This window comes from Carassius carassius, chromosome 13, assembly GCF_963082965.1.
Source record: "Carassius carassius chromosome 13, fCarCar2.1, whole genome shotgun sequence".
NCBI lineage: Eukaryota > Metazoa > Chordata > Actinopteri > Cypriniformes > Cyprinidae > Carassius > Carassius carassius.
Window position 1 is genome coordinate 335001 of NC_081767.1, and position 15061 is coordinate 350061.

The 15061-nt window shown below is 52.3% G+C and overlaps 1 protein-coding gene across 8 annotated transcripts in view; it reads right to left on the reverse strand.

The window, feature by feature from the left end:
- Positions 1 to 15061, reverse strand: part of ppfia1 (PTPRF interacting protein alpha 1) — a 48472-nt gene that overhangs the window by 28450 nt on the left and 4961 nt on the right. For 4 of the 8 annotated variants that reach the window (XM_059564491.1, XM_059564493.1, XM_059564488.1 and 1 more), the window contains exons 2-15: positions 12259 to 12519; positions 11363 to 11464; positions 10770 to 10934; positions 10612 to 10686; positions 10438 to 10539; positions 10146 to 10367; positions 4775 to 4921; positions 4440 to 4574; positions 2682 to 2765; positions 2479 to 2610; positions 2173 to 2235; positions 2014 to 2096; positions 1796 to 1937; positions 451 to 674 (exon numbers count right to left, since the gene is read on the reverse strand). In XM_059564491.1, the coding sequence (XP_059420474.1) occupies positions 451 to 674; positions 1796 to 1937; positions 2014 to 2096; positions 2173 to 2235; positions 2479 to 2610; positions 2682 to 2765; positions 4440 to 4574; positions 4775 to 4921; positions 10146 to 10367; positions 10438 to 10539; positions 10612 to 10686; positions 10770 to 10934; positions 11363 to 11464; positions 12259 to 12519 (1937 nt within the window). Of the gene's footprint in view, positions 1 to 450; positions 675 to 1795; positions 1938 to 2013; positions 2097 to 2172; positions 2236 to 2478; positions 2611 to 2681; positions 2766 to 4439; positions 4575 to 4774; positions 4922 to 10145; positions 10371 to 10437; positions 10540 to 10611; positions 10687 to 10769; positions 10935 to 11362; positions 11465 to 12258; positions 12520 to 15061 lie in introns of all 8 variants that reach the window. The other 4 variants (XM_059564490.1, XM_059564489.1, XM_059564487.1 and 1 more) reach the window with 1 other exon arrangement.

Here is a 15061-nt window from a genome sequence, read left to right on the forward strand (position 1 = left end):
GAGTATATTCACACAGAACTCTGTAAGAAGTCACTGTGGCTGAGTGGTTGAACACATGTAAGAGTCAGAGCTGGAAATGCCCATGATGCATCTGTGCGCAGGAAAATGAATCAAACTAAAGACTAAAGCCATGTTTGCTAAGAAACTTTAAATCAGAGATGCTAATTTAAAAAAAAGCTGTGTTTATTAATTTGTATTGACTTCAAAACACAAAAAAAATAAACAAAATGTTTTGACCTAGCATGTCAAATTTCGCTTTAATAAGATTCCTGTGGCATGCATCCGTCTCTCTCGCTCTGTGTGTGTGTGTGTGTGTGTGAGTGAGAGAGAGACTGATGATACTGCAGCAGTATGGTGAAGAGCTCAAACTGTGGCAGATGAGTTGGTATGACTCCAAACACTGCCCAGGCCGTGAGCGAGAGGAGCGAGGGATTGTGGGAAGTGTGTTACCGTATCTCGTTGTTGATGGCGTCCAGCTGCTCCTGCAGCATCAGGGCGAGCGTCTGAGCGTCTGCCTGTCCAGCAGGAGACAGCAGGTCCATGGAGCTGAAGACCGTCTCTCTGTCGTCCTCCACGTCTGACACGTCCAGATCACTCTCGAACGCATGAGCTACGCTAGCCAGAACACTAGCCTGCTGCAGACGGTCCCACTCCTGCTCGTCCAGCGTCTGCACCTGACCACACACACACACACAGCACATGTCACAAACATAGCACGTCACACACACCGAGCACATGTCATACACACACACACACACACACAGCACATGTCACACACACACACAGAGCACATGTCACACACACACACAGAGCACATGTCACACACACACACAGAGCACATGTCACACACACAGCACGTCACACACACACACACACAGCACATGTCACACACACACACAGCACATGTCACACACACACACACACAGCACGTCACAAACACAGCACGTCACACACACACAGCACATGTCACACACACACAGCACATGTCACACACACACACACACAGAGCACATGTCACACACACAGCACGTCACACACACACACACACACACACAGCACGTCACAAACACAGCATGTCACACACACACAGCACATGTCACACACACACACAGCACATGTCACACACACAGCATGTCACACACACACACACACACACACACACACACACAGCACGTCACAAACACAGCACGTCACACACACACAGCACATGTCACACACACAGCACGTCACACACACACACACACACACACAGCACGTCACAAACACAGCACGTCACACACACACAGCACATGTCACACACACAGCACGTCACACACACACACACACACACAGCACGTCACAAACACAGCATGTCACACACACACAGCACATGTCACACACACCCACACACAGAGCACGTCACAAACACAGCACATGTGACACACACACACAGCACATGTGACACACGTCACACACACAGACACACACACACCACGTCACACACACAGCACATGTGACACACACACACAGCATGTCACACAGCATGTCACACAGACACACACACACACACATGTCACAAACACGAGGAATTAAAGTGGAAAGGGAAAATATAAAGAAATGATTCAACATATTAATAAAAACGAAATAGTAAAATCTCCCTGCTATGAATGTATTAGTTCTCCCAGCCCACTGTGTTCATGTGTGACTGAACTCCACCGTGGAGAAATCCCCATCTGAAGCGCTTCATCATTATATCTCAGAGGCTCAGGCTACAGAAGTGTGTGTGTGTGTGTGTTGTGAGTGACGGGATGTTCACCTTCAAGGGCTCGTCCCGCAGCGCAGACACTCGGCCCTTCTGCGGTCGTCTGAGCACCAGAGCGCTGCTGTAGTGACTGTCCAGCGCTGACGACACGGACACCGGGAACCTGAAGTCCGGCGTGCCGCTCGCGTGAGAGCGCCTGCAGATATAAACACATCATCAGTGTACAGCACAGAGCAGGAAGAGGAGGAGTCTCAGGAGAGGCCTGCAGTTACCCATGATGCAGCAGAGAGTTGCTCCTGCTGCGTCCGCGCTCGTGTTCGCTCCTCATGGTCTCGATCTGGATGAGCAGCTGCTCCTGCGCTCACAGATCAACACTCGTCAGCAAACAGAGATCACAGCGGATCACGAGCGGATGGGCGGCACACACTCACCTTCTCATGATGAGCCTCTTCTATCAGCTTCTTAGTGTGCTCCAGATCCCGGATCAGAGCGTTCTGCGTCACACACACGCACACACACACACACACACAGAGTCAAACAGCAGTGTGTAGAGGTCGACTGACATGGAGGTTTTGGATGGCTGAAGCTGAGATCTCATGGCTGATATAAAGCTGATAAATCAGAATATTTAATACAGAGAGAGCAGACACTCATTCAGAAGGATAACTGTGTGAAATAAGGTGAGGATCACATCAGCGGTGCGTGTGGGTGGAGCACTAGAGGTGTGTGAGCTGTACCTTGTCCTCCAGCGCAGTCATGCGCTCCTTCAGGTGCAGCTGCAGTCTCTCGTTGGACTCAGACAGCAGTTTGTCCACCGTCTCTGACAGACGCTTGTTGTGCTCTTCGTTCATCTTCTCCCGCTGACGGGCCTGAAACACCACACAAGAGTAAAGCAGCTGCGGTGTTCACACACTGTGAGCGAGGTGTGAAGATCTCTCACCCTCAGCAGCTCCTGGTTCTTCTCCTCCAGCTGAGCCTCCATCTGTCTGAGACGCTCCTCCACGTTCCCGTGGCGCTCCTCCGCCTGCGAGAGACACACACACATCAGACACTACAGCACAAACCCAAGAGAAGGACAGAGCGGTTCATCATGCTGCCACAGAACAACAAGCCCATCTCTCACGAGCGACAGGAGTTAGTGAAGAAGTGACGTGTGAGAGATCTGAACGGTGTTGTGTTCACACGGGTGGAGCGATGGACTCCTGACAGACGCCAGCATGAACCAGATCATAAATCACATGACCACCATCAGCTGGAATCAGGATGAGCACAGGTCGAGTACTCGCTCCACAACTGACACGGCTAGAGCAGATGCAGATCAGCGTTTAAGCAGGACAGTTCAGCTGTTTCTGCACTGCTGTTACCAGGGTAAGATGCTGTGTGGCGCTCACATCACAGTCAGTTTGAACTGATTCTTTTGACTCAAATACTCGACTAGAACACGACTGAAACATCCATCCCGAGTCAGAACGACAGCACGAGCTGGAGTACCGTCATCTGTGACTGACCTGCACGTTGCTTGCGGAGATTACCGTTTCAGCAGTTTGGTGAAGAAAACGTCATCTGGCGAGATTAGAATCATGTTCTGTTGAATAATACTGCGCACACACAGAAAACGCTTTGAGAAGTGTTTTTCTGTGCACAGATCAGAATTACAACTAAATGAAACCAGCTGGACATAACTGCACACAGACTAATATACTCTTGAGGACGTTCACATTGTTTTACTGCAAACTGATGACTCCAGTGAACAAACAAAGTCAACCACGATTCTAAACTCTTTTTCATTTAATGCACAACACTTCCAAATAAATCCCCCTGTGAGTTAAACACTCAGTGTTGTGACAGCCGATGCAGAGATCTTGGAAAGCAGAGGGGCGATAGCCAATATATTTGTTTTACAGTTTTAATTAATATTTAAGAAATTTGAAATCATTTAACAGATTAAAAAAAATAAGTGTAAAATAAAGAAACTTATACTTTAAATGACAAAGTATATTTCACAAATAAATTAATATTTAATCAAAATATAATTAAAAGGAAAATAAACACTGTAACCAACAGGGCATTCAGTATTCTGGGAAGTGTGTGTGCACTGGGAGTCATACTTTTCAAATAAAGCCAAGGTCACACTCACTTAACACACAGCACACAGTGAAAATGACATGAATATGACCGTGACAAGTACATAAAGAGCAGCATAACTGGAATCACAGCTGGATTGTGGGCCGCTGACAGCATGATGAGAGTGTGTGTGTGTGTGTGTGTGTGTGTGTGTGACACCTGTGTGTGTGTGTGACACCTGTGTGTGTGTGTGTGTGTGTGTGTGTGTGACACCTGTGTGTGTGTGTGTGTGTGTGTGTGTGTGACACCTGTGTGTGTGTGTGTGTGTGTGTGTGTGTGTGAGTGACACCTGTGTGTGGGTGTGTGTGTGTGTGTGTGAGTAACACCTGTGTGTGTGTGTGTGTGTGTGTGTGTGTGTGTGAGTAACACCTGTGTGTGTGTGTGTGTGTGTGTGTGAGTAACACCTGTGTGTGTGTGTGTGTGTGAGTAACACCTGTGTGTGTGTGTGTGTGTGTGAGTAACACCTGTGTGTGTGTGTGTGTGTGAGTAACACCTGTGTGTGTGTGTGTGTGTGTGTGTGTGTGTGTGTGTGTGTGTGTGTGTGTGTGTGTGTGTGTGTGTGTGAGAGCCGTACCTTAGTGAGGGCCACGACCCTCTGAGCCAGCTCTGCCTCCACCTCCGGCAGCGTCTCGGCCTTACGCATCGTCTGCTGTAGCTTCTGCTCCGCCAGCTCCAGACGCTCCTGCAGCACACGACTCCTGTCCTCCAGCTGCACACACACACACACACACAGAGAGACAGAGACACACACACAGGTGTCACACACATTGTTGAAAATCAGTAGTTATAATTTGATGACTGGTAAATGTTAAATTAGAAACAGCTCAGGCTGTGTTTGTTCTAGAGAAGGAGTGAATAAATGTAACCGCACACAGTGCTTATGTTCTGTTTTGTACAAGTAGAGCAGACCTGGCAGACCAGCGAGTCCTTGTTGGCTATCTGGTTCTCCAGTTTGTCGTTGAGGTCGTGGACAGACGTGGCTTCTCTCTGAGCCGCGAGGTAGCGCTTCTCCAGCGTGGTGATCCTCTCCTCCATGTCATCCTTCTGAGCCAGAGACTGAGAGAAACCACAGACAGACGGTCAGAGACCGAGAGACCACAGACAGACGGTCAGAGACCGAGAGAGAGAGACCACAGACAGACGGTCAGAGACCGAGAGAGAGACCACAGACAGACGGTCAGAGACTGAGAGAGAGACCACAGACAGACGGCCAGAGACCGAAAGAGACCACAGACAGACGGTCAGAGACCGAGAGAGAGACCACAGACAGACGGTCAGAGACTGAGAGAGAGACCACAGACAGACGGTCAGAGACTGAGAGACCACAGACAGACGGTCAGAGACTGAGAGAGAGACCACAGACAGACGGTCAGAGACTGAGAGAGAGACCACAGACAGACGGTCAGAGACTGAGAGAGAGACCACAGACAGACGGTCAGAGACCGAGAGAGAGACCACAGACAGACGGCCAGAGACCGAGAGAGAGACCACAGACAGACGGTCAGAGACCGAGACCACAGACAGACGGTCAGAGACTGAGAGAGAGACCACAGACAGACGGCCAGAGACCGAAAGAGACCACAGACAGACGGTCAGAGACCGAGAGAGAGACCACAGACAGACGGCCAGAGACCGAGAGAGAGACCACAGACAGACGGTCAGAGACCGAGACCACAGACAGACGGTCAGAGACTGAGAGAGAGACCACAGACAGACGGCCAGAGACCGAAAGAGACCACAGACAGACGGCCAGAGACCGAGAGAGAGACCACAGACAGACGGTCAGAGACCGAGACCACAGACAGACGGTCAGAGACTGAGAGAGAGACCACAGACAGACGGCCAGAGACCGAAAGAGACCACAGACAGACGGTCAGAGACCGAGAGAGAGACCACAGACAGACGGCCAGAGACCGAGAGAGAGACCACAAACAGACGGTCAGAGACCGAGAGAGAGACCACAGACAGACGGTCAGAGACCGAGAGAGAGACCACAGACAGACGGTCAGAGACCGAGAGAGAGACCACAGACAGACGGTCAGAGACCGAGAGAGAGACCACAGACAGACGGCCAGAGACAGAAAGAGACCACAGACAGACGGCCTGAGACCGAGAGAGACCACAGACAGACGGTCAGAGACCGAGAGAGAGACCACAGACAGACGGCCAGAGACCGAAAGAGACCACAGACAGACGGCCTGAGACCGAGAGAGAGACCACAGACAGACGGCCAGAGACCGAAAGAGACCACAGACAGACGGTCAGAGACCGAGAGAGAGACCACAGACAGACGGCCAGAGACCGAAAGAGACCACAGAAAGACGGCCAGAGACCGAAAGAGACCACAGACAGACGGCCAGAGACCGAGAGACCACAGACAGGCGGTCAGAGACCGAGAGAGAGACCACAGACAGACGGTCAGAGACCGAGAGAGACCACAGACAGACGGCCAGAGACCGAGAGAGAGACCACAGACAGACAGTCAGAGACCAAGAGAGACCACAGACAGACGGCCAGAGACCGAGAGAGACCACAGACAGACGGCCAGAGACCGAGAGAGACCACGGACAGACGGCCAGAGACCGAGAGAGACCACAGACAGACGGCCAGAGACCGAGAGAGACCACAGACAGACGGCCAGAGACCGAGAGAGAGACCACAGACAGACGGTCAGAGACCGAGAGGGAGACCACAGACAGACGGTCAGAGACCGAGAGGGAGACCACAGACAGACGGTAAGAGACCGAGAGAGAGACCACAGACAGGCGGTCAGAGACCGAGAGAGACCACAGACAGACGGCCAGAGACCGAGAGAGAGACCACAGACAGACAGTCAGAGACCAAGAGAGACCACAGACAGACGGCCAGAGACCGAGAGAGACCACGGACAGACGGCCAGAGACCGAGAGAGACCACGGACAGACGGCCAGAGACCGAGAGAGACCACAGACAGACGGCCAGAGACCGAGAGAGAGACCACAGACAGACGGTCAGAGACCAAGAGAGACCACAGACAGACGGCCAGAGACCGAGAGAGACCACGGACAGACGGCCAGAGACCGAGAGAGACCACGGACAGACGGCCAGAGACCGAGAGAGACCACGGACAGACGGCCAGAGACCGAGAGAGACCACAGACAGACGGTCAGAGACCGAGAGAGAGACCACAGACAGACGGTCAGAGACCGAGAGAGAGACCACAGACAGACGGTCAGAGACCGAGAGGGAGACCACAGACAGACGGTCAGAGACCGAGAGAGACCACAGACAGACGGTCAGAGACCGAGAGAGAGACCACAGACAGACGGTCAGAGACCGAGAGGGAGACCACAGACAGACGGTCAGAGACCGAGAGGGAGACCACAGACAGACGGCCAGAGACCGAGAGAGACCACAGACAGACGGTCAGAGACCGAGAGAGACCACAGACAGACGGTCAGAGACTGAGAGAGAGACCACAGACAGACCACAGACAGACGGTCAGAGACAGAGAGAGACCACAGACAGACGGCCAGAGACCGACAAAGAGACCACAGACAGACGGTAAGAGACCGAGAGGGAGACCACAGACAGACGGTCAGAGACCGAGAGAGACCACAGACAGACGGTCAGAGACTGAGAGAGAGACCACAGACAGACCACAGACAGACGGTCAGAGACAGAGAGAGACCACAGACAGACGGCCAGAGACCGACAAAGAGACCACAGACAGACGGTCAGAGACCGAGAGGGAGACCACAGACAGACGGTCAGAGACCGAGAGAGAGACCACAGACAGACGGTCAGAGACCGAGAGGGAGACCACAGACAGACGGCCAGAGACCGAGAGGGAGACCACAGACAGACGGCCAGAGACCGAGAGGGAGACCACAGACAGATGGCCAGAGACCGAGAGGGAGACCACAGACAGACGGTCAGAGACCGAGAGAGACCACAGACAGACGGTCAGAGACCGAGAGAGAGACCACAGACAGACGGCCAGAGACCGAGAGAGACCACAGACAGACGGTCAGAGACCGAGAGAGACCACAGACAGACGGTCAGAGATCGAGAGGGAGACCACAGACAGACGGTCAGAGATCGAGAGGGAGACCACAGACAGACGGCCAGAGACCGAGAGGGAGACCACAGACAGACGGCCAGAGACCGAGAGGGAGACCACAGACAGACGGCCAGAGACCGAGAGAGACCACAGACAGACGGTCAGAGACCGAGAGAGACCACAGACAGACGGTCAGAGACCGAGAGAGACCACAGACAGACGGTCAGAGACCGAGAGAGACCACAGACAGACGGTCAGAGACTGAGAGAGAGACCACAGACAGACCACAGACAGACGGTCAGAGACAGAGAGAGACCACAGACAGACGGCCAGAGACCGACAGAGAGACCACAGACAGACGGCCAGAGACCGAGAGAGAGACCACAGACAGACGGTCAGAGACCGAGAGAGAGACCACAGACAGACGGTCAGAGACCGAGAGGGAGACCACAGACAGACGGTCAGAGACCGAGAGAGAGACCACAGACAGACGGTCAGAGACCGAGAGGGAGACCACAGACAGACGGTCAGAGACCGAGAGAGACCACAGACAGACGGTCAGAGACTGAGAGAGAGACCACAGACAGACCACAGACAGACGGTCAGAGACAGAGAGAGACCACAGACAGACGGCCAGAGACCGACAAAGAGACCACAGACAGACGGTAAGAGACCGAGAGGGAGACCACAGACAGACGGTCAGAGACCGAGAGAGACCACAGACAGACGGTCAGAGACTGAGAGAGAGACCACAGACAGACCACAGACAGACGGTCAGAGACAGAGAGAGACCACAGACAGACGGCCAGAGACCGACAAAGAGACCACAGACAGACGGTCAGAGACCGAGAGGGAGACCACAGACAGACGGTCAGAGACCGAGAGAGAGACCACAGACAGACGGTCAGAGACCGAGAGGGAGACCACAGACAGACGGCCAGAGACCGAGAGGGAGACCACAGACAGACGGCCAGAGACCGAGAGGGAGACCACAGACAGATGGCCAGAGACCGAGAGGGAGACCACAGACAGACGGTCAGAGACCGAGAGAGACCACAGACAGACGGTCAGAGACCGAGAGAGAGACCACAGACAGACGGCCAGAGACCGAGAGAGACCACAGACAGACGGTCAGAGACCGAGAGAGACCACAGACAGACGGTCAGAGATCGAGAGGGAGACCACAGACAGACGGTCAGAGATCGAGAGGGAGACCACAGACAGACGGTCAGAGATCGAGAGGGAGACCACAGACAGACGGCCAGAGACCGAGAGGGAGACCACAGACAGACGGCCAGAGACCGAGAGGGAGACCACAGACAGACGGCCAGAGACCGAGAGAGACCACAGACAGACGGTCAGAGACCGAGAGAGACCACAGACAGACGGTCAGAGACCGAGAGAGACCACAGACAGACGGTCAGAGACCGAGAGAGACCACAGACAGACGGTCAGAGACTGAGAGAGAGACCACAGACAGACCACAGACAGACGGTCAGAGACAGAGAGAGACCACAGACAGACGGCCAGAGACCGACAGAGAGACCACAGACAGACGGCCAGAGACCGAGAGAGAGACCACAGACAGACGGTCAGAGACCGAGAGAGAGACCACAGACAGACGGTCAGAGACCGAGAGGGAGACCACAGACAGACGGTCAGAGACCGAGAGAGAGACCACAGACAGACGGTCAGAGACCGAGAGGGAGACCACAGACAGACGGCCAGAGACCGAGAGGGAGACCACAGACAGACGGCCAGAGACCGAGAGGGAGACCACAGACAGACGGCCAGAGACCGAGAGGGAGACCACAGACAGACGGCCAGAGACCGAGAGGGAGACCACAGACAGACGGCCAGAGACCGAGAGGGAGACCACAGACAGACGGCCAGAGACCGAGAGAGACCACAGACAGACGGTCAGAGACCGAGAGAGACCACAGACAGACGGTCAGAGACCGAGAGAGACCACAGACAGACGGTCAGAGACCGAGAGAGACCACAGACAGACGGTCAGAGACTGAGAGAGAGACCACAGACAGACCACAGACAGACGGTCAGAGACCGAGAGAGAGACCACAGACAGACGGCCAGAGACCGACAGAGAGACCACAGACAGACGGTCAGAGACCGAGAGGGAGACCACAGACAGACGGCCAGAGACTGAGAGAGAGACCACAGACAGACGGCCAGAGACTGCTTCAGTGCGCTCCTGTGCAGACGAAGGCTCTGTCGTACCTCTCGTAAGTCTCTCTGCAGACGGCTGTTGATGTCCTCAGACTTGATGAGGTCTTTCCGGGCCGTGTCCAGATCCTCCTCCAGCTCAGAGACGCGGCTGCACAGAGACGCCACACGCTCCTTCATGTGCAGGAGCTCCTTACTCTGTCTGTCCAGAGCCTCCTGCAGCTCCACGTCCTTCCCACAATTCTCCTCTGCACCCAGAGACACGTCTGAGAAGCGCTGCTGGAAACACACACACATTACTCTTATGTTTCTTTGAGCATGTCAGTTTCATCCGTGTGAGGTTTACCTTGCCATTAGTGTTAGGTGCTGCATCAGAGCTGTGATTGACTTCTGCTGAGCCGTCAGTCATCACCCTCTTCAGATTGCCCTGCTCCTTCAGGAACACCAGCTACGAGAGAGAGACCAGCATTAACCCATCGCTGACATCACTGTAGCTCTGCCTGTTCTGTGAGGAGCTCACCTCTTTATGAGCGGCGGTGAGCTGCTCCTCCAGCATACTGCATCTCTCCAGAGCCACACGCAGACGCTCTCTCACCTGATCACAACACACACAGCACACATGAAGCACACCTCACACACGCCTGCCACACACACACCTGAGCTTCCTGATGACACTACCTTCTCATCCAGGGCTTTGTGGTGCTCGAAGAGAGATTTGAGTGCCTTGAGCACCTCCACCTCACTGGAGACGCCGGCGGGAGACTGAGCCTGACGCTTGACTACGGTCATCCTCAGAGAACGCTCGTGACGAGACACCAGACACTCCAGATGCTCCAGCAACAACTGAGACAGGAGCCAACACAACACACGACACACATCACTCAGACTGACATCTGACCATACTGACCATCCACACAAACACACTTATCATCATATCAGTCTTATGTTTTCATACTTCATAAAAATCTATAAATGTACATTTATAGCACTACACTTTGAATTATAATTCCTTCACATCAAATTACAGAGAACCTCTACTGCTGTGAGGCTGTGTTTAATACACCGTCTGTGAGAGCGATGGGAAATTTGTCATTATCAAGCTTTCGCTCCATTTCTTCCCCTTTTTGAAAATGTGAAAACACTATCATGGAGTTTTACAAAAGATACATCTGAGTTAGTCTCCTATTCACTGCTACAAAGGTTTACCCAACTATGAAATGTGAGAAAGGTCCATTACGTGTGCATGTCAATAAATGTGTGTGAGAACTCACGCGTGTGTTGTTTCTCTCCGCTTTCAGCTCGGAGATCTCCTCCTCTCGCTCCAGCAGCTGCTCTCGACACAGATTCACTTCCTTCGTAAGAGCTGCAAATTCCTTCAGTGTGTGAGACACAAGAAATCAGGATTCTGCTTGAAGTAGCACACAGTGATCAACTCAAGCAGCTCTCAGTGGAATCAGTCAGCAAGTCTCACAGTAATACCAATTATACTGTGATATATAACCTAAGAAAACCTGGTTATTGGAGTTAGAGCCCCTGTATTGAAGTGCTGTGACAGAGAACAGACTCGTCTCAATATGCCTGAGTTATTCTGAAGCACTTCATATCAAGCATTTTGGCTCCTCAGGTCCTGAAGCAGCTCACTCTGTGACTTCTGCTGTTTTTCAGAAATGTTTTATCAATAGAATAGTTTTACTCGCTGCTGTAATTGCCTGGCTACTAGCTCTTATTCGCTTGATTTGGTCATGGGGCTACGCTACAATACGTCTAGAGTGCCCTCTACTGGATAAGATGACAAAGAATAAAATAAAAACAAACACAGTCTAATCATAGACTGTAAAAAATGTGCTACACATGGCATTTTAAAAACCGAATATTTTATTTATAGTTCGATTACAGACATTTCACGTCATGTTCGAATGCATATTCGAATAAAAAGTGACAGCCCTAGTGTAGACAATAATCTAATTCTTTGTCTATTTTCCTCAATTACAGCAATTAGTAGTTGCAGCCCTATAAAACACTATGAAGGAATAATATCGACGGGAGACAGCTGATAAACACTAAAACATGGACTGCCAAGTGTTAAACTTGAGAAGCTCTCGCTGCAGTCACAGAGTGATGAACAGACGGTGGGTTCTGCTGTTGTTACAGATGTGCAAGCGGTTACCTGCGGCAGGGCACTGTTGAGCTGTCTCTGCAGCGAGTCTCTCTCGTGGCTGATCTCGTGCAGTTTGCTCTGCGTCACACACAGGTTCTCCTGCGTCTCTCGGAGCGTGTCCAGCAGTCGGTCTCTCTCCTCCAGCATAGACACCATCAGAGACTCAAAGTGGCCCTCAGAGTCCGTCTGCACGGGAGAGCCGGGGCCCAGAGTGCCTCCGTTACTGCTGACCTCCGCCTCGCTGATGGTGGGCATCACCTCGCACATCATCTACACACACACACACACACAGTGTTACCACACTGACACAGACCAGAAGCTCTGAACTAGACATCAAGTCTTTACTAGTTACAAAGACTCTCTGAAGACTGTTACTGAAGTTCCTGGACAGAGAGAGTGGGCGAGCGAGAGAGGACAGTGATAATAAATTATTTAATTGCCCACTTTGTTATTATTATGATTTGCTGTACTGGCTGTTAGGAAGAAGATCAGATCAGAAGATCAGACATGTAACGGACAGAAGAACAGACATGTAACGGACAGAAGATCAGACACGTAACGGACAGAAGATCAGACACGTAACGGACAGAAGATCAGACACGTAACGGACAGAAGATCAGACACGTAACGGACAGAAGCTCGGACACGTAACGGACAGAAGATCGGACACGTAACGGAGAGAAGAACGGACACGTAACGGACAAAAGAACGGACACGTAACGGACAGAAGATCGGACACGTAACGGACAGAAGATCGGACACGTAACGGACAGAAGAACGGACACGTAACGGACAGAAGAACGGACACGTAACGGACAGAAGAACGGACACGTAACGGACAGAAGAACAGACACGTAACGGACAGAAGAACGGACACGTAACGGACAGAAGAACGGACACGTAACGGACAGAAGAACAGACACGTAACGGACAGAAGAACGGACACGTAACGGACAGAAGCACGGACACGTAACGGACAGAAGCACGGACACGTAACGGACAGAAGAACGGACAGAAGAACGGACACGTAACGGACAGAAGAACGGACACGTAACGGACAGAAGAACGGACACGTAACGGACAGAAGCTCAGACACGTAACGGACAGAAGCTCAGACACGTAACGGACAGAGGAACGGACACGTAACGGACAGAAGAACAGACACGTAACGGACAGAAGAACGGACACGTAACGGACAGAAGAACGGACACGTAACGGACAGAAGAACGGACACGTAACGGACAGAAGATCAGACACGTAACAGACAGAAGAACAGACACATAACGGACAGAAGAACAGACACGTAACGGACAGAAGAACGGACACGTAACGGACAGAAGCTCGGACACGTAACGGACAGAAGAACGGACACGTAACGGACAGAAGAACGGACACGTAACGGACAGAAGAACGGACACGTAACGGACAGAAGAACGGACACGTAACGGACAGAAGAACGGACAGAAGAACGGACACGTAACGGACAGAAGATCAGACACGTAACAGACAGAAGAACAGACACGTAACGGACAGAAGAACAGACACGTAACGGACAGAAGAACAGACACGTAATGGACAGAAGCTCGGACACGTAACGGACAGAAGAACGGACACGTAACGGACAGAAGAACGGACACGTAACGGACAGAAGAACGGACACGTAACGGACAGAAGAACGGACACGTAACGGACAGAAGAACGGACAGAAGAACGGACACGTAACGGACAGAAGAACGGACACGTAACGGACAGAAGAACAGACACGTAACGGACAGAAGATCGGACACGTAACGGACAGAAGATCGGACACGTAACGGACAGAAGATCGGACACGTAACGGACAGAAGAACGGACACGTAACGGACAGAAGAACGGACACGTAACGGACAGAAGATCGGACACGTAACGGACAGAAGATCGGACACGTAACGGACAGAAGCTCAGACACGTAACAGACAGAAGCTCAGACACGTAACGGACAGAAGAACGGACACGTAACGGACAGAAGCTCGGACACGTAACGGACAGAAGCTCGGACACGTAACGGACAGAAGAACGGACACGTAACGGACAGAAGAACGGACACGTAACGGACAGAAGCTCGGACACGTAACGGACAGAAGCTCGGACACGTAACGGACAGAAGAACGGACACGTAACGGACAGAAGAACGGACACGTAACGGACAGAAGAACGGACACGTAACGGACAGAAGAACGGACACGTAACGGACAGAAGAACGGACACGTAACGGACAGAAGAACGGACACGTAACGGACAGAAGAACAGACACGTAACGGACAAAAGATCGGACACGTAACGGACAGAAGATCGGACACGTAACGGACAGAAGAACGGACACGTAACGGACAGAAGATCGGACACGTAACGGACAGAAGCTCGGACACGTAACGGACAGAAGCTCGGACACGTAACGGACAGAAGCTCGGACACGTAACGGACAGAAGCTCGGACACGTAACGGACAGAAGCTCGGACACGTAACGGACAGAAGCTCGGACACGTAACGGACAGAAGCTCGGACACGTAACGGACAGAAGCTCGGACACGTAACGGACAGAAGCTCGGACACGTAACGGACAGAAGCTCGGACACGTAACGGACAGAAGCTCGGACACGTAACGGACAGAAGAACAGACACGTAACGGACAGAAGAACAGACACGTAACGGACAGAAGCTCAGACACGTAACGGACAAAAGATCGGACACGTAACTGACAGAAGAACGGACACGTAACTGACAGAAGAACGGACACGTAACTGACAGAAGAACGGACACGTAACTGACAGAA